A 24,321-nucleotide genomic window follows, 5' to 3' on the forward strand; every position below is an offset into this window, starting at 1 on the left:
AAAGCAACTTTTTCAGCTGTGCTTTGAGAGAAAGAAAAACACTCGTTTTTGCTAACTTAAAGGGAATATTATATTCGTTGAAAAGAATGTATCAGGTAGAAGCAGGCGTTTCCGACCCTATAAAGTATATATATTCTTGATCAGTATCAATAGCGAAGTCGATAAGGCCATGTCCGTTAGTTTGTCCGTCCGTCCGTTCGTATGAACGATGAGATCGCAGGATCTATAAGCGTTACAAAGTTGGAATTAAGCATGAAGATTCTTAAGGTTTCTGCGTTCTGCCACGCCCACTATAACGCCCACAAAACACGGAAAACTAAAATCGCTGAAATCTTAGAAACTTTTAGAGTTAGAGAGTTGTATATTCTTGTGATGCCAGCGCATTTTATGGTAGTACCGGCCACGGCCATTTTTACGTCCACCAAGCTCGAAAGACGGTTTTCGCTTTTTGTAGAAAGGCTGATCTCTTGGTAACTGTAAGAGATAGCAATTTAGGAGTAGGCGTGTAGTTTCTAATGACACCCCAAAATCCGGAAAATCAAAAATGCGAATCTCTGGAACTATAAGAACTACACGGTTATGCTAGGAATACGTATTTTAAAGTTGCCACCGCAGCTCGCTAGTTTCGCCCAAAACCCGGAAAACTGTCCCTCCATAATATCATCATTGGAATCATTGGGAATTGAATTGAATTTTCTAGTGAAAATTGTTGTTTCGAAAAAACTTTTAGTACCAACTCGTATAAGCTTTCTGTGATTATACACAAGTTTGTTGGCAAGGTGATAGATTGCATGTAATCATCAATTTGCATTCGTCCATTTCCAATATCCACTAATTGTTTTGCAAATATTTCAGCCGATGCATCATGTTGTAATTGTACAGGTATGTTGGTTTTTCAAAGTGAATTTTTGTAAATGACGCCATAAAATGGATGATTCATGCATTAAGTTGATCAGCAGGTGTTGAATGTGGTATAACCGGCAGTGTTTGTCAAAAATCACCAGACAATAAAATGAGATCTCCACCAGAAATCCATTCGTTTCCACTTATATATCGCAGTGTTCGATCAAGCGCTTCCAATGCTTTCTTGTGAGACATTGTCCATTCTTCCCATAAAATAATTTGACACGTTTTGAGATCTTTGCCCATTCCAGAGTTTTTGTTGATTTTGGATATTGGAGCCTGTGTTTTGTAAATTGCTTCAATGATGAATGAGCTTTTCGTCCACCATCCAAAAAAGTTTCCGCAATTCTAGATGATGCAATGGTCAGTGCATTATTATTTTGTGATCGTATGTCAATATACTTTTCACTGACCTTTTTAGCTGGTGTATAGTTGTGTCCCCTTGTACTCAGACCAACAAAGGGTCATTGTAAGAGGGGTTCCCTGGCAAAGCAAACACCAACTGACAAATTCACAAAAACGTTTACTAGATCGGGTTAATTTGTACAATGTGAAAATAGCGTCCCACGTTAGATCCGCGTCGTAAAATGCATATTTGCCGAAAAATTAAATGCAAGCTTAGAACCAATTCTATCACAAACCAACAAGACAATAGCCACCACATAAAAATTCTGCGCTTAACCATCACCAAAAGATAACGATCACCATCACCAAAAGATAACGAAGATAACATCGACTAATTGTAAGTTCAAGTATCAAAACGTTTAAATATCGTAAAACGGTTAGCCAAAGAGAAATACAACTGCGATATCTACTGCATCATATATACATAAATAAGGAACCACTTATGACGCAGTGTTAAGACTCGCATTTGGAGCCCTCCGCATCACCCCCATAAATAATATTTTCTTAAACGTACAATGCCGATAGAAGAAATATTGGAGCTTAACACAGAGAAATAATCGTTAATGTTTGCAGAGCTCACCTTCAAAGTACCCTTAATAAAATCAGAAAAGCTAGACGAAACCACGCCAAGGCAGATCTTAAGTGGAAATTTGCCAACAGGACCACTTAAGTTAGTGAGGCCATCTTCTGATGTACAGTTTCCGGCACGGTTGAGTTGATACGGTACCTAAGCCATCGCCTGGATTCTATGGAACAGCGAATGTGGCAAATTGATAATACAGTCAATCGCTAGTGGCGGTCAGCAATTAGAAAATCCGACTCGGAATAAAAAGTTGATCGCCAAATTTTCCCTAAGTTGAAGGTTGTATTGGGCCAAGCATTCGGCCATGATAGAAACTTATCCGATGGTTACAGCACTTAAGCGAGTGGTACAGAAGAGAAACAAATATCACACCATAGGTTACCTCATGTACGAGAGGCACCACGAAGTCAGGGCTTGTAAGAAGCTCTAGATATGCTTCTCCTGCCTCAGATGCAACGCCCACAGATGGCAGAGAAAGCATTCCTACACACTTCATGACGAAACCATAGTGAGTAATTCGTCCATGCCTCAAAGAGCGCAAAAGCAAATAAAAAATAAAAGTCAAACGGTTAAAAGTTTCCAAGAGAAGCAGCACCGAAACCTTAGTTTTGACGATTCGGATTCTGCTATACCTGCTTCCGCCCGTGACGCTGTATCGGAAGGATGAGCAAGTGGACACATGTGCACTGCACAGCAAGGGATAGACCATAACGCTCACAAGCGATGGGCTAATACGAAGCCTATGCTTAAACGTGACAATCAAAACTAAATATGTAGTGGTTTTGTCCTGCAGATCAATGAATACTCGGGGCCAGAGATAAGTAAAAGAAGGAACTCTATAGTTGAGTGCCTCGACTATAAGATATATACATATAAGATTATATATATAAAATACTGTTTCATAGAATTTTAAAATATTCATATTGCTAGTAGAAATTGACAAAGCGCAACCTTTTGTCAAAAAAACAAGTTTACTAACTGATGGTAACGTGACTGCCCATGTAAGGCCTTTTTATCCACATTTCTTCGTTTCTTGGTAAATTCGTAAATGCAAGCTAGAAATGTTACACAAATTTAAACGAAGACATATGTACATACATGTAAAGTATTTTATTTATAGAAAGTAAATGTTTATTATAATGCATGATTAACTTATGGGTGAACAATACTAATAATTATTTAATATTAAAGAAATGACGACATTTCTATTTCACAACGTAGTTTTCGACTTGACGAATTCGCAACTTTTCAAAGAGTGAACTGCGGACCAGAGAACGGCAAGGGTACACCCAGACAATAAGTGCACCCGAATCATTTGTGCGTTCTCGGCACTCAGAGTGTGATCACTCACCCGAAACACTCAGATCAGTTGAAGACACCCAAATCACTCAGATCAGTTGAAGACACCCGAATCGCTCATCCCGAAACATGGGTGCTTCAGACTTCAGAGAATTCAGTGGGTGACAAAAAAGCAAATACACAAAACACCCAAAGGGATCTGTGCACTCGGGTGTGTTACTCTTTTCTTGCAGTTCGTGAGTGCGACAAACACTCGAAATGTATAAGTGTGATTCGGGTGCCGAAAAAAGGCATCCTTGACGATCTCTGCTGCGTACGTAACTCTTCTTCTTCTTAAGTTTTAACAGCGTGTCAGAGCTGCCGAATCGCTAAAGTTCTTGGTAACACCAGTGAACTGTTTAAATGGATTTTAATATTATGGGCACCAAATTTTTCAGCGGTTTGTGGGCGTAAGAGTGGGCATGACCGAATGATAAATCACTTCGAGCTGCAGTGTTATCTCTAGAATACGTATGCGTTAGCCTAACCTTAAAGATGTTCGCATTTTTAGTTTTCCGCGTTTTTTCGGTGTTAGAGTGAGCGTGATCAGATGGTGAAAATATGAATTAACAGGGTGGGCTGTTATTTTACACAAAGTTTAATACTCAAATTCTATATTTTGTATACACTGTATTTTTACATTTTACATTTTTTACATTGTATATATGTATACATATATAAAGTGAGTGGCAATTATGGCTTATATTCTTACATTTCTATTCTACATGTTATAACAGTGTACGTTGGTATACGACTGTACAAGAAAAAAGTATTATATACAGGTATAAAGGATAACTAATCCTATATACTATTATGTGAAATACATTTTAGTTTTCTGAACGAATATATGACTATCCTGTCCATGTATAAGCATGTTTATCCTGAAAAATGTGTTATATTTAGTACATCGTATACTAAAATTATTTATAATACAAATTCGTACCTTTGCATCATACATTTTACAATGTACATTGTATTTACTTAAATTTTCCTTTAAAGCCTTTTTATACTAAAAGAGGTTTGTTTTGTTAATAAAAAACGAGAAGAATTGTTGTAACTCAAGCTTTACTGTGTTAAACAATTTACAAATAATATTTTTGATAGAAAAAATTGACGCTGTGCGCCACTTGTTTAAGGCATAATTATTAATTGTCGGTAACGTCACTGTCTAGAGAGCCTCTTCTTAAGTTTTAACAGAGTGTAAGAGCTGCCGGATCGCTAAAGATCTTGTTAACAACAGGGACCTGCTTAATACATTTTAATATTATAGGTGCCACATTTTTCACCGGTTTGTGGGCGTAAGAGTGGGTATGGCCGAATAATAATTCACGACGAGCTTCAGTGGCATCGCTAGAATACAAATGCGTTGGCCTAACTCTCAAGCTTTTATGTTATCTGAGATGTTCGGATTTTTAGTTTTCCGTTTTTTTTTGGGTATAAGAGTGAGCGTGGTCAGATGGTAAAAAAATAAAATGCAGTCGGGGCATCATTAGAAATTACGTGCTTTGTACATGTAAATTAAGAGGGTGGGTTTTATACAAAGTTTAATACTCAAATTCTATATTTTGTATACCCTCTACTTTTACATTTTACAATGTATATATTAAAATAATCCTTCAATATATATATGTATAGATATATATATATATATATATATATAATGAGCGGCAATTATGGCTTACGCTCTTATATATCTATTCTATATGGTATAACAGTGTACGTTGGTATACGACTATACAAGAAAAAAGTATTCTATACAGGTATAAAGGATAACCAATTCTACGAATAGATGACCACCCTGTCCATGTTTATCCTGAAAAATGTGTTATATTTAGTACACCATTATTAATGGTGTATAATATATTAATTATATTATATTATATAATAATATTATTATTATTATATTGTTATTATTATATTATTATTATTATTATTATATTATTATTATACACATTCGTACCTTTACATCTTACATTTCACAATGTACATAGTATTTACTTAAATTTTCCTTTAAAGCCTTTTGTTAATAACAAGAAGACGAAATGCTGTTACTCGAGTTTTACTGTGTTAAACAATTTAAAAATAATAATTTTGCTAGAAAAAATTTACACTGTGTGCCACTTGTTCAAGGCATAATTATTAATTTTCGGTTACGTCACTGTCTATATGAGCTATGTTAATAATAAGAAAATATTGGAATCCAATTAAAAATATTTTTTTTTACTTCTTATCTGTTACATTAGTAAGTCTGAAGAGCTTCTTTTTTTATTTTTTGGCAAACTATTTCATTTTATTTCTATTCAAATGCAAATACGAGTAGGCCCCTCGAGTTCAAAAATCAAATTTTTAATCTTGTAATTATTTCCGAAATCTGATTAATAGAATGACTTAAAACAGTCAGAAAATAGGATGATGAAATTTGTCAATTAAATTTTAAATTAAAAATCGAAGATTAGAGGTCAGAATAAAGGACTTTGTAGCTCTAGTACTTACAGTGTTGGCTTTAATGTGCGAAATTGACGTGGGTAAAAATCAATTCGAGGCGTAAAAATTTTAAAAATTTTGGTAACACAAAAATTTTTTTGACTATATTTATCGATTGTCACGACTTTATTTTCCTTAAGAATTGGTTTGCAGTAGCTTCTCTAAAATAAGTATTCCTAAGCCTAACTTTCTAGCTCTTATAGCTCTCCAGATCAATTTTTGGTTTTCTGTGTTTTGTTGGGGTTAGACTGAGGGTTAGGGTGGCCACTGGCCTGATGATGTAAAACGAATACGCATTCGAGGCGTCATTAGAAACATCATGCTATCTCTTATAGTTATCGAGAGATCAGCCTTTCTACACAAAGCGAAATCCGCCTTTCGAGCTTGTTGGGCGTAAGAGTCGGCAACAAATCGCGAAAAACTAAAGTCGTTGAAATTTCGGGAACTATTAGAACTAGAAAGTCCAAATTCAGTATGTATAAACTTTGGATGCCAGCACATCTTTTAGTGGTACTATTATCTGGCCACACCCACCCAAACGTCCACCAAGCTCAAAAGACGGTTTTCGCATTTTCAAGATAACCTGATATCTCGGCACAAACCGCGGAACACTGTGTCGTCTATAATAATATTAGGAATGCCTTCGTTTGACCTTGTATAACTTATTTCTGTTAATATCTATCGATTTACCAAAGATTTTTCAAATCGGAACATTTTTTCGCTACTTCATAAGTTTAGGTTATAAGGCCTCACATGGGCAGTGACGTTACTATCAGTTACTCGACACGCTTTCTCCGACCATAGGTCGGAACTAGCAAAATGAATATTCTAAAATTGTGTAAAATGATAACGGGTACCTTATAGTCGCGGCACTCGACTATAGCGTTTCCTCTTGTTTACACTTGAAAGCGGAATCGGTTGAATAAGTTGGTCAATTTACAGGCAAATCGATTCCAGTTCCTGTAATCAATGTTTCAAAATTTTAAAAAGAATTCGCAATCCAAGAAAACTAGGATTTATTTGAAGACGGATCGCGTTCAGGGAGACGGATTCAATGATTGTGAACCTAAAAGGGTTTTCTGATTCGACCTATGTCACGAAGGATTTCCAGTCGGAGGTGCGTTTTCGCTTAAGATATGGACAAGCTTGGACCAGAGGCCCACCAGGGTCAGGGGGCGCCGATGCTGAAGGGCGGCTAAACATGCCGCAAAAGTTAGTATCTAAATTCTCCAGTGCGTGTGTCGATGAACGCCATCTACGCGTTGTCCAAACTGCAAAAGGACAGTACGGATCTAATACGGTCGATGTTAAGCACGGTCAGTGTATGGCTGTATTCCGCCGCGTTCAAGCCTTGCACGTAGAATTGCAGCACTGGTTGGCATAATACATGGCGTCGAGGTTACCCGAGGAAAGCCGCAATGCTTGGCAGCACCATCAAGTAGGCGGTGCAACCGTTCCATCTTACAAGAATCATTTTTAAACGATCTGCTGGTCATAGTGGATGCGATTGAGAACCTAAGCTCGTCGTACCTGGTTGAAAAACCTTATTGGCCCTAGACCGCTACCAGAGGGAGGATATGGTAAGCAGAGCAAAATTATGTATCAATTGCCTAAATAAGTCGCATGCTCTTTCGTGCTGCACTAGTTATAAAGGCTGTCAAGTTTGTGGACGGAGCCATCACACACTGTTGAATTTCCCAGCTCTTGCTTATAACCAATCGCCGAGCCACTACCCCCGCGTCCGGTCCGACCAGTGACACCGGATCTTAGTGCACCTTAGAATTTTTCTTCGAAAAATGTTCTTCCCACTGCTCGTATCAATGTGTGATACCCGGACAACGGCCTGCACGCAGTCATAACCGCCCTGGTCGACCAAGGATCTGAGGCAACTATTGTTATTGACCAGCACCCGAACATCTATTATTGGAATAGGTCTTGAGGGCGGTCGTCAGTACTAGTGTGTATACAGTCAACTTCGAAATCAGAAGTAATTTTAACTCTGATTATACCTGTTACTCGTAGAGTAAAAGGGTATACTAGATTCGTTGAAAAGTATGTAACAGATAGAAGGAAGCTTTTGCGACTCTATAAAGTATATAGTATTCTTGATCAGGATCAATAGCGAAGTCGATTGAGCCTTGTCCGTCTGTCCGTCCATCTGTCCGTTCATATGAACGCTGAGATCTCAGGAACTATAACAGATACAAAGTTGAGATTAAGCATGAAGATTCTTGAGGTCCCAGGACAGCGCAAGTTTATTATTATTACTCTAACGCGGAAAACTGTGGCGTCTATAAGATTATTATGAATGCCTTCGTTTGACCTTGTGTAACTTATTTCTGTTAATATCTATCGATTTACCAAAGATTTTTCAAATCGGAACATTATTTCGCTCTTTATAAAGAAATTAAGTTATAAGGCCTCACATGGGCAGTGACGTCACTATAAGCATACTCAACATACTTCCTCTGACAATAGGTGGCGCATTGTGAATTTCCACTAGCAAAATAATATTTTAAAATTTTGTAAAACAGTAACGGGTATCTTATAGTCGCGGCACTCGACTATAGCGTTTCCTCTTGTTTTTCTGTTTGATTTTCCGCATTTTTGGATTTCCGTGGTTTGTGGGTGTTAGGCGGAAATTCAAAACCATGATGGCAAGGCTTGTGAAATTAGCAAACAAATAAAAGAAAGTGGAAATGCCCGGTGGAGGCGTTCAGAGAACAGGAGGAGAAACTCAGCAAGGAGGTGATAACCACGGGAGCGGTTATAATTATTAAATTTTATTACACAATAAGTCGTCACTAGAATATTGATGTCAGTGTCAGTTAAAAAAAACGCTTTTCATGGTTCTCGCAATGAGTGACGTTAGTAAAACTATAATCGGCACCAATTCCTGCTAGCAAACAAATTTTTTAAAATTGGTTAGCACAGTATCTAATCACCGCGGAACTCGTCTTCATCGTTTCTTGTTGTATTCCGAAATCATTTAACAACACTTGGTTTATAAACTTAAGTTTTACGAAATTAACTTTTAATATTAAGCTTGTATTGTTTTTGTGTTTATCGAACGATTCCAAAATAGTTGTGGTAGCTTAAAAAGCCCAAAGAAAATGAGTTCGATAAGGCTGATAATTGAACATCCCAAACAAAGCTGACAAATGCCTCCAAAAGAAACTGAAAGAATAAATTAAAATTTAAATAATTAAATTGGTCAATATAAAGCGAGCAAATGTAGTGTAACTTACCAACCAAGTCCACCCATGTGTAAATTAAGTTAGTCTTGTAGACCAACATTGAGGGTTTTTTGAAAAATACATTAAGCCACATGCCTTCGGTAATGCTTGAGTTTGGCTGGATCCAAGGCTGCTGTACACTTTTCCGCATATCGGTAACCAGGGTCAATGACTTGCAATTGTGCATGCAATCGCAAAGCAGACCGGACTCTTCCCTGCGCACATAAGGATACTCCCCAGGTTGCTCAAAGTTTTGAAGCAGGTGGTTATGGGACGCTAGACAAGGCAGATCCTTCAGTCGGCAGGCGGCATAGTCAGATGGTGGATAGAAAAGGTCCAGGGAACAGTTGCAGTATCGCAACAGGTATCGCTGTTGGCATTCGGCCTGACAGTTCTCCAGCATGTACTTCTGGCCTTCCAGGGTTTGAAAGTGCTCGCTATTTTGCTCATAGTCCATAACGCACCGTCTCCACCGTGATGGCAGGCCCAAAGTGCTGTCGTCGAAGTAATGATAAACCGCCGTGACGGCCACATTAGTGCGGGTGTAAGGCACCACATCGATGGGAAACCCGAACCACACTGAGGATTCCACTACATTAAGCTATCAAATACACAGATTTATTAAATAATTATAAACGATGGAGCTAAAGTGTGTACAGTCATAATTAAGAAATATTAAAATAATACATTTCGTTAAGTTTCAAAAGCTTATGTATACTTAAACTGTTTTGAGGAGCCCATTAATTTATACCACCCTTTTTATAAATAATTTATAATTTAACGAAAACAGCGGTGCTGTGACCGATGTGAAAGAAATACCGTGAAGATTTGAGTTTGTATGTTTCAGTTACGCAGCGCGACAACTGCGAGAGAAATCAGCGACTAGTGTGCGCTTAAACCGCCTTGTCTTCAGATAAGCAAATAATTTAGCATACACTTCTTCTTGCCAGTGATGCTGACCAAATTGTAAATAATAATTTTAGTATTCGCGATAACTGCTCCCAACATAATCAATCACCAAAAAAACAAACTTTTATGACAAAAAAAAAATTGTTGTTTTTAATATTAAAAGAAACTAAAAAGCCTTAAAAGTGTAACTGGACTTAAAATTAAAATATAAAAATGTTCTCAAGGTTACATCAATTGTAGTTAAGCTTAACAATAATGTTTAGTCTGATATTATAATACATGATTAAATATTTTAGTAAAAATTTCTACAATTTTCTAAATTAGATCAGCTGGGGTGTCCCAAAAATCTATTAACTTTATAACCATCCAAATATAAGAACTCAGAGGCCTGTACTTAAATTCTCTATGTATGTATATCCAAATCGATTTACGTTGCAGACGCAGGGTGGTTTTGGGGCCCTTTGTTACTTACGTTATGTACCAATGATCTTATTTAAGTTAGATGCTAAATACTTCCCAGGTCCGACCCAATATTGTACCCCTGTTTGAAGTACAAATGATCAGGTTTATATTGAACTTCCGAGGCTTGGAATGGGATCAAACTTAAGGTTGACGCAAGGGGCAACGTTATTTTTTAAATATTTTTTATTTTTGTATAACACAGTAGAATTGGTACTCTGCTATAGCATTTCTTCTTGTTTCGCTTTTACTTAGGTTGAAAGAAAGGCAAGCAGCATACCTATATTCGTTATCACAACTATTCCTACAATAGATCACCACTCTTAATGGCATTATGTAAATGTAAGGGATATAAAATAAACTTATAAAATTAAATATCTTGAGAGAGCGATTACATGTAAAACCAAGAGGAAACGGTATAGTCGAGTGCCACGACTATAAGATACCCGTTACTGCTTTACACAATTTTAAAATATTCATTTTGCTAGTGGGAATTCACAAGGCGCCACCTATTGTCAGAGAAAGGATATTGCGTAACGTATAGTGACGTCACTGCCCATGTGAGGCCTTATAACCTTAATTTCTTCATAAGTAGCGAAATAATGTTCCGATTTAAAAAAACTTTGGCAAATCGATAGATATTAATAGAAATAAGTTATACAAGGTCAAACGAAGGCATTCATAATATAAATTAGACGCCACAGTTTTTCGCTGTTGAAAACTTGTGACCAGTTGCATAGGCATCTTTTTTTGTTTTTAAGCCTAACTTTCTATCTCTTATAGGTCCCCAGATTTTTGCTTTTTTGGTTTTTCGGGTTTTGTGGGCGTTAAGGTGGGCGTGGCTAGATGGGAAAAAATTAATTTTCATTTGGGGCATCATAAAAACCTACATGCTTAATCCGAACTTTTTTTCTCTTATATTTACCGAGATATCAGCTTTTCTAGAAAATGCGATAACCGTCTTTTGAGCTTGATGGGCGTATGGGTGGGTGTGGCCGGATAATAGTACCATTATAAGATGCGATGGCATCTAAAGATTATACATACTGAATTTCAACTTTGTAGCTCTTGAGATTTCAGCGATTTTAGTTTTTCGCGATTTGTGGGCGTTAGAGTGGTCGTGGCAGAATGATCTGAATCTGCATGATTAATCTCATTTTTGTACCTTTTGTAGTTCCTGAGATCTCAGCGTTCATACGGACAGGCGGACGGACAGACGGACATGGCTCAATCGACTTCGCTATTGACCTTGATCAAGAATATATACTTTATAGGGTCGGAAACGCTTCCTTCTACCTGTTACATACTTTTCAATGAATCTAGTAAACCCTTTTACACTACGAGTAACGGGTATAACCTGTTCTATAAGGAAAAAAAATAAAAAAAAATTTTAGCTAGAAAATAAGACTAAACTAATTTTTAACTGCTACACAATTGCGCGAAAATAAATCAGCAATTTGGTTAACTTGAACAATGGATAGAACTAAGCTTTTAATTACAATATACGTACCAAGAACCCTTTTTGACTTGGATTTCCTGGAGCGTGGTGTGCTTCTCGAAGAAATAGCTTTAAAAGTAACCCCGTGTTAACACCGGTTTCCGAGCGCCGCCTCTGCTCCACTTCGTTAAAGGCCAGACAATATCCAAGGGGTAGGCGTCGGGGCTTAAAAAGCGAACAGCAATTTCGGGGCACTGACTGCCAGAAACAATCGCGAAAAATTTCGTCGCATCTCCAAGCCATCTCTATAACAATTTGCGTAAAGTTCAGGTGATTGAGATCTTCCAGGCGCTCACTCTGCAATGAATCAAATACGTTGAACCCGTGGAAACCTAATCCATCGTAGGCAGTAAGGATAAGATCAAAAAGACTTCCTTGGGCCGCTGTTACTTTGTATCGCCGTTTAATTTCCGGTAGCCGAGACCAGTTTAGTCGATTCTTGTTGCAGATAATGACTACTGGAAAAGCGATATTATAAATTGATGCATGTGAATGGGCTACAATGGTTTGAAACTGTTGATTCTGATATCGTTTTCCCAATAAATAACTAACATAGAGTAGAACACTGCAGGCGCTGATTAATGCTATGGACCACATAATTCTGTCGACAATAATTGGTTTATTCTGAAATCGTTCTTAAGTACAGATTAAGAGTAGTAGATTCTCACCGCATACGCCGCCGCATCGTCGGTAAAAAGAGCAAGTATACTCCATGTATGTGTGATCTGGATATGTAACTATTAAGTAGAAGAGTCCACGCGTTGTTTGATTTTAACCTCATAGCCGCCAAAGCTTTTTGGCTCTCTTGCCGTTTATGGGCCGGCATGGTTATCGTTTCCTTACCAATTGAATCAAACATCAGTTCCCCTTATTGGGGAGGTCATTGCTTTTATAGACAGACTGGGGGAGTTCTGAGTCTTGTAAGGTTTGAATATATGAGTCACTTAATCCAATAGATTTATGCAATTCTTAACTTAGGGCAGCTAAGGAGATGAAATTTTCAAATTTTCAAAAAACGCATCAGTAAAAACAAAGGATTAAGGTGGCATTAGGCTGGATGTCGTTTTAAATTTTGATTAAAGTATAGAACATACTCATGAAATAATCTTAGGGTATTAAAAAAGTCGCATACACATTACGTTTTATACATTCTATCCCACTATCGGTCATTTTACATCGCTGTGTACAAATCAATTTCGATTGATTGCATTTAATTAATTTTATTTTACTGTTAATAAGACTTTGCTGTTGGGTGCACATCAAGATTATTCCCTTGGGAGAATGCAATCGATTGACCTGACCTTTCGGTGACAGCTAGGTTATTTGGCCATGGGGTTAATGAGGTGCCAGCACGGCAATCGCGTATTGTGCCGTAAAAGGCATTTAATTAACTCTGCATTTTCACACGCATTTCTTTAATAGATAGTGGTATAAAAACTTCTGTTTGCGTCCGAATAGACTCAGTGAGTATTGTGCCGACATGACGCTGGTTTACTTTCCTCCGTCAAAACAGCAGCCATCGCAAACGAATCGCCTGACCCATCAATTGGTCCAGTCCGCGTGGCAACTCGCCTTGCGCTTTGGCAAACGCACCACTATCCATGGCCTGGACAGACTTTTGAGCGCCAAAGCTAGTGGGTGGGAGCGCTTTGTCTGGCTTTGCACATTTGTGAGTGCATTCTTGGGGGCGGTTTATGTGTGCCTCATACTATCGGCTCGTTACAATGCCGCCCACTTCCAGACTGTTGTCGATAGCACGCGATTTCCTGTTTACCGTATACCTTTTCCGGTAATTACAATCTGTAATCGAAACCGCCTCAACTGGCAGCGCCTTGCAGAAGCAAAGTCAATGTTTATGGCGAACTTCAGCGACTCCGCTCAAATTTCACTCTTTGATCGCATTGTGAGCAGTTACGACAACGCTTACTTTGGCCACTTCCAATCCTTTGAACGGTTGCGCAACCAACCTACAGAGCTGCTGAACTACATTAATTTTAGTCAGGTGGTGGACTTCATGACATGGCGGTGCAACGAATTGCTTTCAAATTGTATGTGGCGGCATTACGCCTATAACTGCTGCGACATCTTCTCAAAGAGGCGTAGCAAGAACGGCCTGTGCTGGGCGTTCAACTCCTTGGAGACGGATGAGGGAAAGCGGATGCAGTTGAACGATCCCATGTGGCCCTGGCGAACGGGATCGGCCGGTCCCATGAGTGCCCTCTCCGTACGGGTACTTATCCAGTCCTTAAAGCACTGGCCGGGCAACAAAGAAAAGGACGCACTGAAAGGCATCGATGTTATGGTAACTGAGCCGTACGTGTGGCACAACAATCCTTTTTACATTCCAGCAAATACAGAGACGACCCTGGAGATAGAGCCCATCATATATTTCTATGACAATGACACACGAGGAGTTCGCTCCGACCAGCGCCAGTGTGTGTTCGATGTGAGTAGCGGTCAGGTTTAGCTTAATGAAGTTATTTTCCAATTTGTACTTATCTTCGATCCGTGTTCTTGGCATTTCCCAAGGATGAACATAACAGCAAAGACTTCAAATCCCTGCAAGGATACGTTTACATGATTGAAAATTGCCTATCTGAGTGTCATCAAGAGTATTTAGTGCGATACTGTAATTGTACAATGGACCTGCTCTTTCCACCGGGTGAGCACAATTAGAACTTAGCCTTTCTAACTCATCCAATAATATCAACTTCTGTCCAGGTCAATATCGGTCATGCCGAGCGCAGGATTTGCTATGCCTTGCCGAGCACAATGGTAGGTACACAAAAAGAGATTAGAAACATGTGTTGCATTTGATCAAAATAATGTAACAGGGAGATGAATGGGGAGTATCCGACAAAAATCACTAGCAAATTAGATTAAGCCGTATTCCTGGTTACTATTAGAGCTAGAAAATTTGGATAATTATGCAGATTATATAAACGTAATGTTAATCAACAACCGATAACAAATTTTTAGTCATTTGAATGCCCGTATCTCGAAAGTAACAAACCCTTGTGTGTATTCGTTAAAAAGTATTTATCAGGCAGAAGACCATGTTTCCGACCACACAAAGTATATATATCCTGGATCCGGATCAATAGCGTGTTGATTTAGTCTTGAAGGGTTGACCGACCGTACGCCTGGCCTTCTGCCAATATGAGCGCTGAAAAACTAAAAACGCTGAGATCTCGGGAACGAAAAACTATGTTTTGGTTTGACCTCAATAAGGATTTCTTGTCAAAAACTCAAAGCAGAACATTATAGGTATTTACATGCTTAATACACATTTAGTAGTTCTGGCAATATGGGGCGCTGGTAAAATTATGTACGTGTCAATTTCTGGTAGCATCATTTTTATACCAGTTATTCTTAAAGTATATAATAATAATTTTGAAAATTATATTGATTTGACCTTAGATAACATAAATACAGGTGCAGAACTCGTCTCCTGTTTTACATCAACCCATTACATGTGCAATAACAACATCACCAGAAAAATATAGTTGCCCGTCATCATTTCCACTTAAGATGTGGGCTTTAATTCCAGGTTCTAGCTTTCATTCTTCTCTATATAAGAAGAAGCGAGTTCCGTGACTATCAGATACCAATACGAATTTAAAATTAATGATATTAGTCGAAGTTTATTTTACTAGCGCCATCCATTTCTAGTTTCTGTTTTAATATAATGTTTTAATTTGATAAATGTATGCACCCCACAATTAGTCGATTAGAATCTGCAATTTTAATTCCAAAATTAAAGTTCTTAAGACCTCAGCGTATATAGTTCTTCGTGGTTTCACATCTTACTTATTTTTATCTGGATATCTGATAGTTGACGAATATATTGTACTAAAGAGATTCTTCTTGTTTCTTATCAACCTTTGTTATTAACCAAGCTGAAACCCATACCTTTTGCCCGCAGACTTGCTAGTCTACTCTCACCAACCAGGAGAAAAGCCCTTTGTTCGCAACAACATTAAGGGCATGTCATGCAAATGCTTTCGCAACTGTTACTCCTTGAACTACATTAGCGATGTCCGCCCCGCATTTCTTCCACCGGACCTTTATGCGAATGGTTCATATATAGATTTGGATGTACACTACCGCTTTGAGACTCTTATGGTATATCGCACAAGCCTCATCTTCGGTTGGGTGGACTTAATGGGTCAGTATGTAATGCTTGTTTACATATATTGTTGAACGATACAACATTAACAGAACAGATAAGCAACACCATGTCACCAAGCATATTTGGACAAAATGCAAGATCGCAGAGAAATAACTTATATCTAATACACACAGAACCCTATTATAAAGGGATTACAGATTTGCAGATATTTAACTACTACGCAGATATGCTAAAATTCTATATTTAAAGAAAGGTTAAAAAACAATTTAGATGATACTGTATGTTATAATTGCAGCAAATAACACGAAAGGGCTCATGAAGGTCAATATTTGAAGTATATATGTGAAAGTTAAAAGGTTGGAAGATAAGTGTAAGCCCTAAAGTCACATTAAATCTTCTTATCAATTATACAGAGTCAATATCACCCCTGAAAAGTTCATACAAGAAAATAGTGCTAAGCATGATTCTACGATTTACAAGAGAAGGTAAATTAAACACTAGTAGTGTAGTTTGGTAGGAAGTCAACCTTAAGTTTAGATCCCATTCCAAGATTCGTAAGCTCAATATGTACCTTATATTTCGGACTTCAAAGAGCAAAACAATATTCCACATTGTGCCAAGGAAGTGTAACTTAGTTAAATAAGACTCGTCACTATAGGCGTTATGTGGGTATGGAATTTAAGTTTTGGGTTCACATAAATCTTGCTTTTAATATACATATCAAATGACATAGAGTCAATAGAAAAATTTAAAAGCAATCAATATCTGACTGTAAGCCGATACACGAATATGCGGCACTCCAGATGCAACATAAATCGTTTTGTATGAGTCTTTCTAATTAGATAACTGGAAATCAAAGTTAATAAATTCCTTGGACATCCCGAGCTGATCTAATTTAAATAGAACAAGAAACGGTATAGTCGAGTGCCGCGACTATAAGATACCCGCTACTGTTTTACACAATTTTAAAATATTCATTTTGATAGTGGAAATTCCCAAAGCGCCACCTATTGTCGCAGAAACCATGTTGAGTAACATATAGTGACGTCACTGCCCATTTGAGGCCTTATAACCTAAATTTCTTAATAAATGGCGAAATAATTTTCCGATTTAAAAAATCTTTGTTTATACAAGGTCAAACGAAAACACACACTATAATATTATGGACGACAGAGTTTTCCGCGGTTGGACAAGTTGCAGTGGAATCTCTTAAACAAGCGTTCTTAAACACAACTTTCTAGCTCTTATACGAGTATATACATAAATGAAAAAAAAAACAATTCGCATTGGGGGCATCAGTAAGGCCTACATGCTTAATCAGAATCAGAACTTTCTATCACTTATAGTTACCGAGATACCCGCTTTTCTACAAAATGCGAAAACCGTCTTTTGAGCTTGGTGGTAAGAGTGAGTGTGGCCGGATAATTGTACCACTATAAGATGCGCTGGCATCTAAAGATTATACATACTAAATTTCAACTTTCTACCTCTAATTGTTTCTAAGAGTTCAGCGATTTTAGTTAGTCGTGATTTGTGGGCGTTAGAGTGGGCGTGGCAGGATGCTGAAATAAATTTGCGCTGTGTATGGACCTCAAGAATCTTCATGGTTAATCTCAACTTTGTATCTCCTATAGTTACTGAGATCTCAGCGTTCATACGGACAGACGGAGTCGGACTGGCAAGCGGACAGTTGGACATGGCTCAATCGACTTCGCTATTGATCCTGATCAAGAATACATATACTTTATAAGGTCGGAAAAGCTTCCTCCTATCTGTTACATACTTTTCAACGAATCGAATATACCCTTTTACTCTACGAGTAACGGGTATAAAAAGCGGATGCTACACATATTCAAAGTACTTACTAAAATCAGAAATCATGTATACGTATATAAATATATAACATCAGTCTAAATTGGCTGTTAAGCCAAGTCTCGGAAAATGCTACTCGTTGCTACTCTCGCTGAAAGCAGAAAATTCAACATGTATATAGCTAGCGAAAAGGATATTTAAAATATAACTAATAAGGCGCATCGATTTTTATTATTTTAAATTATATGCGATAGAGCGTAGTTAGTCCAAGATTAATTTTTACAAATTTAAAATCCGTAAATAAAAAATCGGTTAAACATTTATACACAGCTTAATTGTTTTCGAACTTATACTCTTAAAAAAAATCGCCAACTTTTGTCAGAAAAAGCATCTTGAGTAACTGATGGTGACGTCACTGATTATGTAAGGCCTTATAACCTATGTTTCTTCATAAATAGCGAAATTATATTCCGATTTAAAAAATCTTTGACAAAAAAAATGTTAAACAAGGTCAACGAAGACATGCATTGTAATATTCTGGACGATCAGTTTTCCGGGTTCTGTGAGGGCATCATAAAAAACTACATGCGTAATCCCAACTGTCACTTATAGTTACAGATATATCAGCTTTTCTACAAAAACCGAAAACCGTCTTTCGATCTTTGTGGGCGTATACCTCTATATATGGTACCACCATAAGATGCGCTGACATCTCAAGAGTATACATACTTAATCCCAACTTCCTAGCTTTAATATTTCCAGAGATTTCAGCGATTTTAGTTTTCCGTGATTTGTGGGCGTTATGAAGGGCATGGCAGGATGCTGATATATACTTACGCTTCATAGGGTCCTCGGGAATCTTCATGCTTAATCTCAATTTTGCATCTCTTATAGTTCCTGAGATTTTAGCGTTCATACGTATAGACGGGCGGACGGACGGACTGACAGACGGGCGGACAAATTGACAATTGATTATTCTTTAGCCTGTTTTTCCATCCTAGCGTTAATCGATTATGGAGTGCACACCAATTCGACCAAAGGGTCTTGATAAATCATTGGTGTAGTAATAGAGTAAAAGGGCATATTGTATTCGTTAAGAAGGAAGCGTTTCCTACACTTTCCGATTCTTTATCAGGATCAATAGTCGAGTCCGTACGATCGCTAAGATCTCCGGAACTATAAGAGGTAAAAAGTTAGAATTAACCTTACAGATTCTTCAGATGCCTACGCATAGAAAGTTTATTTCAGCCTGAAACGCCCACTCCTATGCCCACGAGATGAGATGAGACTAGACTTTTTAACGAATGCAAACTGCTCTTCTACTCTCGCTTCCCTTCCTGCTTTAGATCATACCTCATTAACAGCAATTCATAAATAAATGTCAAAAAAAAGTTCACGAACTCCTTATTCTCTTTTCTTTAATTTTCAAGAAGAATTTAAAATATCTCCTAAAATATTTCTGAAAACCTGTGCAGTTTTTTCTTTAAATGCAAAACTGTGAGTTGTGTTATGATAGTTTTTTTGTTTAGCATTTTGTTTTTGTTGTTTGTTTTTAATGAACTCGTCCTATATAAGATTATTGTACCCGTTACTGGTAGAATTAAAGGGTATATTCGATTCGTTGAAAAGTATGTATGTCCGTCTGTCCGTAGGAACGCTGAGACATCTGAAACTATAAACAGATACAAACTTGAGCTTAAGCATGACGGTTCTTGAGGTCCCTGGACAGCGCAAGTTTATTTCAGCATCCTGACACGCCCACTCTAACGCCCACAAATCACGAAAAACTAAAATTGCCTAAATCTCAAGAACTATTTGAGCTAGAAAGTCAGTATGAAATTCAGTATGTATAATCTTGGGATGCCAGCGCATCTTATAGTGGTACCATTATCCGGCCACACCCACCCATATGCCCACAAGGCTCAGAAGACGGATTTCGCATATTCTAGAAAAGCGGATATCTCGGTAACTATAAGTGATGGAAAGTTCGGATTAAGCATGTAGGTTTTTATGATGCCCCCAATGCGAATTGTTTTTTTTTTCGATCAAGCTACGCCCACTCTAACGCCCACAAAACCCGAAAAACCAAAACTGCAAAAATATCGGGACCTATAAGAGCTCGAAAGTTAGGCACGTTAAACACATATTTTAAAGATTCCAATGCAACTTTTCGCGAGTTTTCATCCGGCCTCGCCCATTCTAACGCCCACAAAACCCGAAAAACCTTGCAAAAATTGTGGCGTCTATAATATTATTATGAATGCCTTCGTTTGACCTTGTATAACTTATTTATGTTAATATCTATCGATTTGTCAAAGATTTTTTAAATCGGAACATTATTTCGCTATTTATTAAGAAATTTAGGTTATAAGGCCTCACTTGGTTTGTGACGTCACTATCAGTTACTCAACATGCTTTCTCTGACAATAGGTGGCACCTTGTGAAAGACAGTAACGGGTATCTTATAGTCGCGGGACTCGACTATAGCGTTTCCTCTTTTGGTTTTTTAATCTTTTCAGTTAGCTTTGGTGGAATTGCTGGTCTGTTTCTCGGCTGCTCCTTAATTAGTGGCATGGAGTTAGCCTACTTCTTATGTATTGAGGTGCCGGCCTTTGGAGTCGATGGACTACGTCAGCGCTTGCGGCTCCGACGACAGCTAGAAATGACCATGGCAGAGCCTACTCCAACAGTGAATTTCCAGCAAACCAATCCTAGTCAGCTAATGGAGAACTACATAATGGAACTAAGAGGGGAAAAGCAGCAAGAGCAGAATGTGAACTTTCAAAATTGGCAACGAATAACGTTCGCCCAAAAGCACAATAAGTGAATGCGCAAGTGAATTATATGAGCAAAATTTTTTTCATCTTCTAAAGTGACAACTAACAAAATTATAAAATCAAACTAATTTATTTACAGTTTAGTTTTTCTCCCTTAAATTTAATGCTTATAAATATAACAACCTTTAAGTAAATGCATTGATTAGTATACAACTGTTAATGGTATTTCATTCTTATATATCTTTTAAATAATTTGGGAAAACAAAACAAGAAGAAACGCTATAGTCGAGTGCCGAGATTATAAGATATCCGTTACTGTATTACAAAATTCTAAAATATTAATTTTGCTAGTGGAAATGGACAAATCGACAACTTTTGTCAGAGAAAGCATCTTGAGTAACTGATGGTGACGTCACAGTCTATGTGAGGCTTAATAATCTACGTTTCTTCATAAATAGCGAAATATTGTTCCGATTTGAAAAATCTTTATTAAGTCGATAGATATTGACAAAAAAATGTTATACAAGCTCAAACTAAGACATACATTATAATATTATGGATGCCACAGTTTGTGGGCGTTAAAGTGGGCGTGGCCTAATAAAAACTGACGCCGAGCTGCAGTGGCATTACTAAAATAAGTATTCCTAAGCCTATCTTTCTATCTCTTATGGTTTCCCAGATTTTCATACTTTGGGTTTTGCGCGTTTTTTGGCCGTCAAAGTGGGCATGGCCAGATGATGAACAAATAATGCGCATTGGCGGCATCTTTAGAAACTACATGCTTAATCCCAAGTTATTATCGCTTATAGTTACCGGGATCTCAGCGCTTCTATAAAAATCGTTCATACGGATAGACAGACGGAAGGACGGATATGGCTTAATCGACTTTGCTATTGATACTGATCAAGAATATATGTACCTTATATGGTCGCAAAAGCTTATTTCTACCTCTTACTTACTTTTCAACGAATCTAATATACTAACTAATATACGGGTATAAATATTTAAAACTGTAGACTCTTCTGGAAATTTTTAGTTGGCAGCTCTAGCTCTTAACAGCTGAAGGCATGTGTAGTAACTCTCTATAAATTAAGCTGGCAGCCCTTTTTTAAACAGTTAGAATTGAAATGTTGTTCATTTTTTTAAGGGGTTTTTATATGATTTGCATAAGAATTTATGTAAATTATGAAATTTATGTCATCTATTCACACCAACCGTGTATAACGAGGCATTTATTTTAGTTGACAATAAGACACTGGTGCAACTGGGAATGTCTGCTCCAAACCGACCAGCTAATGACCTGCTCGGTTGTGAATTGAACGAGAAATTCTTTGATTTTTTCGAACTTAGGACATGATTTTCGACAAACAGTGCCGTTTATACCACTTTCAACACACACATTTTACACAACACACGCCATTTACAAAAATTGACTTTGAAAACCTACAACTACGACGTATCGACTAAAATATTTGCAAACACAATTAATGAATATTGAAAACGGGCGAATGCAAATTGATGAATCTACGCCAACTTGATGTCAACATCAAGAACATCACTATTCTGAATGGAATACCAGGCGAAATGACAGCATATAAATCCATCGAAACTGTGATAAATCAGGACGAAGTTGTCACCTATTTACCAGGCTTCCCACCGCTCGTTCTTACATTGAAAATTGGCGTATCCATCGTTCTCTTTCAAAATATAAAAAAAAACAAGAGGAAACGCTATAGTCGAGTGCCGCGACCATAAGATACCCGTTACTGTTTTACAAAATTTTAAAATATTATTTTGCTGGTGGAAATTCACAATGCGCCACCTATTGTCAGAGGAAATATGTTGAGTATGCTTATAGTGACGTCACTGCCCATGTGAGGCCTTATAACTTAATTTCTTTATAAAGAGCGAAATAATGTTCCGATTTAAAAAATCTTTGGTAAATCGATAGATAATAACAGAAATAAGTTATACAAGGTCAAACGAAGGTATTCATAATAATATTATAGACGCCACAGTTTTCCGCGGCGTAAGCGTGGCTTGATCGAAAAAAAAACAATTCGCATTAAAAGCATCATAAAAACCTACATGCTTAATCCGAACATTCTATCTCTTACAGTTACCGAGATATCAGCTTTTCTAGAAAATCCGAAAACCGTCTTTTGAGCCTTGTGGGCGTATGGGTGGGTGTGGCTGGGTGGATGCGCTGGCATCTACAGATTATACTTTCTGAATTTCAGTTTCAATAGTTCCTGAGATTTCAGCAATTTTATTTTTTGCGATTTGTGGGCTTTTGAGTGGGCTTGGCAGGATGCTGAAATAAACTTGCACTGTCCCGGGACCTCAAGAATCTTCATGGTTAATCTCAACTTTGTATCTGTTATAGTTCCTGAGATCTCAGCGTTCATACGGACGGACGGACGGACGGACGGACGGACGCACGGACGGACAGACGGACATGGCTCAATCGACTTCGCTATTGATCCTGATCAAGAATATATATACTTTATAGGGTCGCAAACGCTTCCTTCTATCTATTACATACTTTTCAACGAATCTAATATACCCTTTTACTCTACGAGTAACGGGTGCTGAATTTGCATCTCAAAAATTATAAGTGTACACGTTTAATCTGAAGCCAATAGACCTTATAGTTCCTAGAATCTTACCTTTTTTAGTTTTCCGCGGAAAAAAAATCTGGGGCGTTTATAATATTATAGTCAAAGTCTTCGTTTGACCTTGATTAACATTTTTCGCCAATATCTATCGATTTGCTAAAGATTTTTTAAATAGGAATATAATTTCGCTATTATGAAGAAACATAGGTTCTAAGACCTCACATGGGCAGTGACGTCACTATCAGTTACTCAACATGCGTTTCTTCTTGTTTTTAACCATATCTATCGAGTAACGGGTATACTATAATCGTTGAAAAGTATGTAACAGGTAGAAGGAAGCGTTTCCGAACCTAGAAGGTATATATATACTTGATCAGGATCAATAGTGAAGTCGATTGAGCCATGTCCGTCTGTCCGACCGTCTGTCCATCTCAAAAATCTCAGGAATTATAAAAGATACAAAGATTGAGATTAAGCATGAAGAAAATTTAGTATGTATAATTTTTAGATGCCAGCGCATCTTATAGTGGTATCATTATCTGGCCACACCTACTCTTACGCCCACCAAGCTCAAAAGACGATTTTCGCATTTTGTAGAAAAGCTGATATCTCGGTAACTATAAGTAATAGAAAGTTCTGGTTAAGCATGTAGGTTTTTATGGTGCCCCCAATGCGAATTGTTATTTTCTGATCAAGTCACGCTCACTCTAACGCCCGAAAACCCAAAACTGCGAAAATCTCGTGAACGATAAGAGCTAGAAAGTTGTGCTTACAAATACGTATTTAAGAGATGCCACTGCAACTTGCCCCTAGTTTTCATTCGGCTACGCCCACTCTAACGCCCACAAGCCGCGGATATCTGTGGCGTGAACTGTGAAGAAATTTAGGTTATAAGGTACACAACATGCTTTTTCTGACAAAAGATAGCGCTTTGTGTATTTCCACTAGCAAAAAGACTATAACGTTTCTTCTTGTTTATTTTCTGTAAATGCTCGCCCATAAGCTTCCTCTAAAAAATTTTCGCCCTGTTTCCGCCTCATTCCGTCGCTAACTGCAATATAATTTGATCTTGTTATGTTTCTTTTTCATGGATTATCCTCTAACATGTGCACTGTAATTCATTCTTTATAAATTCTGTTTGCATTTTAGAGTTTATTTTTCACTGGA

The 24,321-nt window shown here is 37.6% G+C and overlaps 2 protein-coding genes across 3 annotated transcripts; one reads left to right on the plus strand and one right to left on the minus strand.

Annotated features, from left to right (window-relative positions):
* Positions 1-8,726: 8,726 nt before the first annotated feature.
* On the minus strand, positions 8,727-13,165 carry LOC108113419 (pickpocket protein 19). Its single transcript, XM_017223973.2, has 4 exons — positions 12,484-13,165; positions 11,828-12,416; positions 8,962-9,550; positions 8,727-8,890 (listed from the first exon to the last, which is right to left on the minus strand). Exons 1-4 carry the CDS (start codon positions 12,672-12,674, stop codon positions 8,754-8,756), a joined length of 1,506 nt encoding a protein of 501 aa, XP_017079462.1. The 5' UTR covers positions 12,675-13,165; the 3' UTR covers positions 8,727-8,753.
* Positions 13,166-13,293: 128 nt separating this feature from the next.
* Positions 13,294-20,749, plus strand: LOC108113410 (pickpocket protein 19). 2 transcript variants are annotated; one of them, XM_017223965.2, is made up of 5 exons: positions 13,294-14,261; positions 14,345-14,477; positions 14,537-14,590; positions 15,741-15,983; positions 20,279-20,749. In XM_017223965.2, the coding sequence occupies exons 1-5, from the start codon at positions 13,296-13,298 to the stop codon at positions 20,584-20,586; spliced, it is 1,704 nt and encodes a 567-aa protein (XP_017079454.1). In that variant the 5' UTR covers positions 13,294-13,295; the 3' UTR covers positions 20,587-20,749. The 2 variants fall into 2 exon arrangements, with proteins under 2 accessions (XP_017079454.1, XP_017079453.1); XM_017223964.2 differs by lacking the exon at positions 15,741-15,983.
* Positions 20,750-24,321: the final 3,572 nt, after the last annotated feature.

Source organism: Drosophila eugracilis, unplaced genomic scaffold (genome assembly GCF_018153835.1).
Source record: "Drosophila eugracilis isolate 14026-0451.02 unplaced genomic scaffold, ASM1815383v1 contig_1828, whole genome shotgun sequence".
Lineage (NCBI taxonomy): Eukaryota > Metazoa > Arthropoda > Insecta > Diptera > Drosophilidae > Drosophila > Drosophila eugracilis.

Coding starts and splice junctions, on each gene's coding strand:
- LOC108113419 (XM_017223973.2), bottom strand. CDS start 12,674: ATGTTTGATTCAATTGGTAAGGAAACGATAACCATGCCGGCCCATAAA. Junction 9,551..11,827: donor CAAGTCAAAAAGGGTTCTTG/GTACGTATATTG, acceptor TGTATTTGATAG/CTTAATGTAGTGGAATCCTC. Junction 8,891..8,961: donor CACATGGGTGGACTTGGTTG/GTAAGTTACACT, acceptor TTATTCTTTCAG/TTTCTTTTGGAGGCATTTGT.
- LOC108113410 (XM_017223965.2), top strand. CDS start 13,296: ATGACGCTGGTTTACTTTCCTCCGTCAAAACAGCAGCCATCGCAAACG. Junction 14,478..14,536: donor GGACCTGCTCTTTCCACCGG/GTGAGCACAATT, acceptor ACTTCTGTCCAG/GTCAATATCGGTCATGCCGA. Junction 14,591..15,740: donor ATGCCTTGCCGAGCACAATG/GTAGGTACACAA, acceptor TTTTGCCCGCAG/ACTTGCTAGTCTACTCTCAC.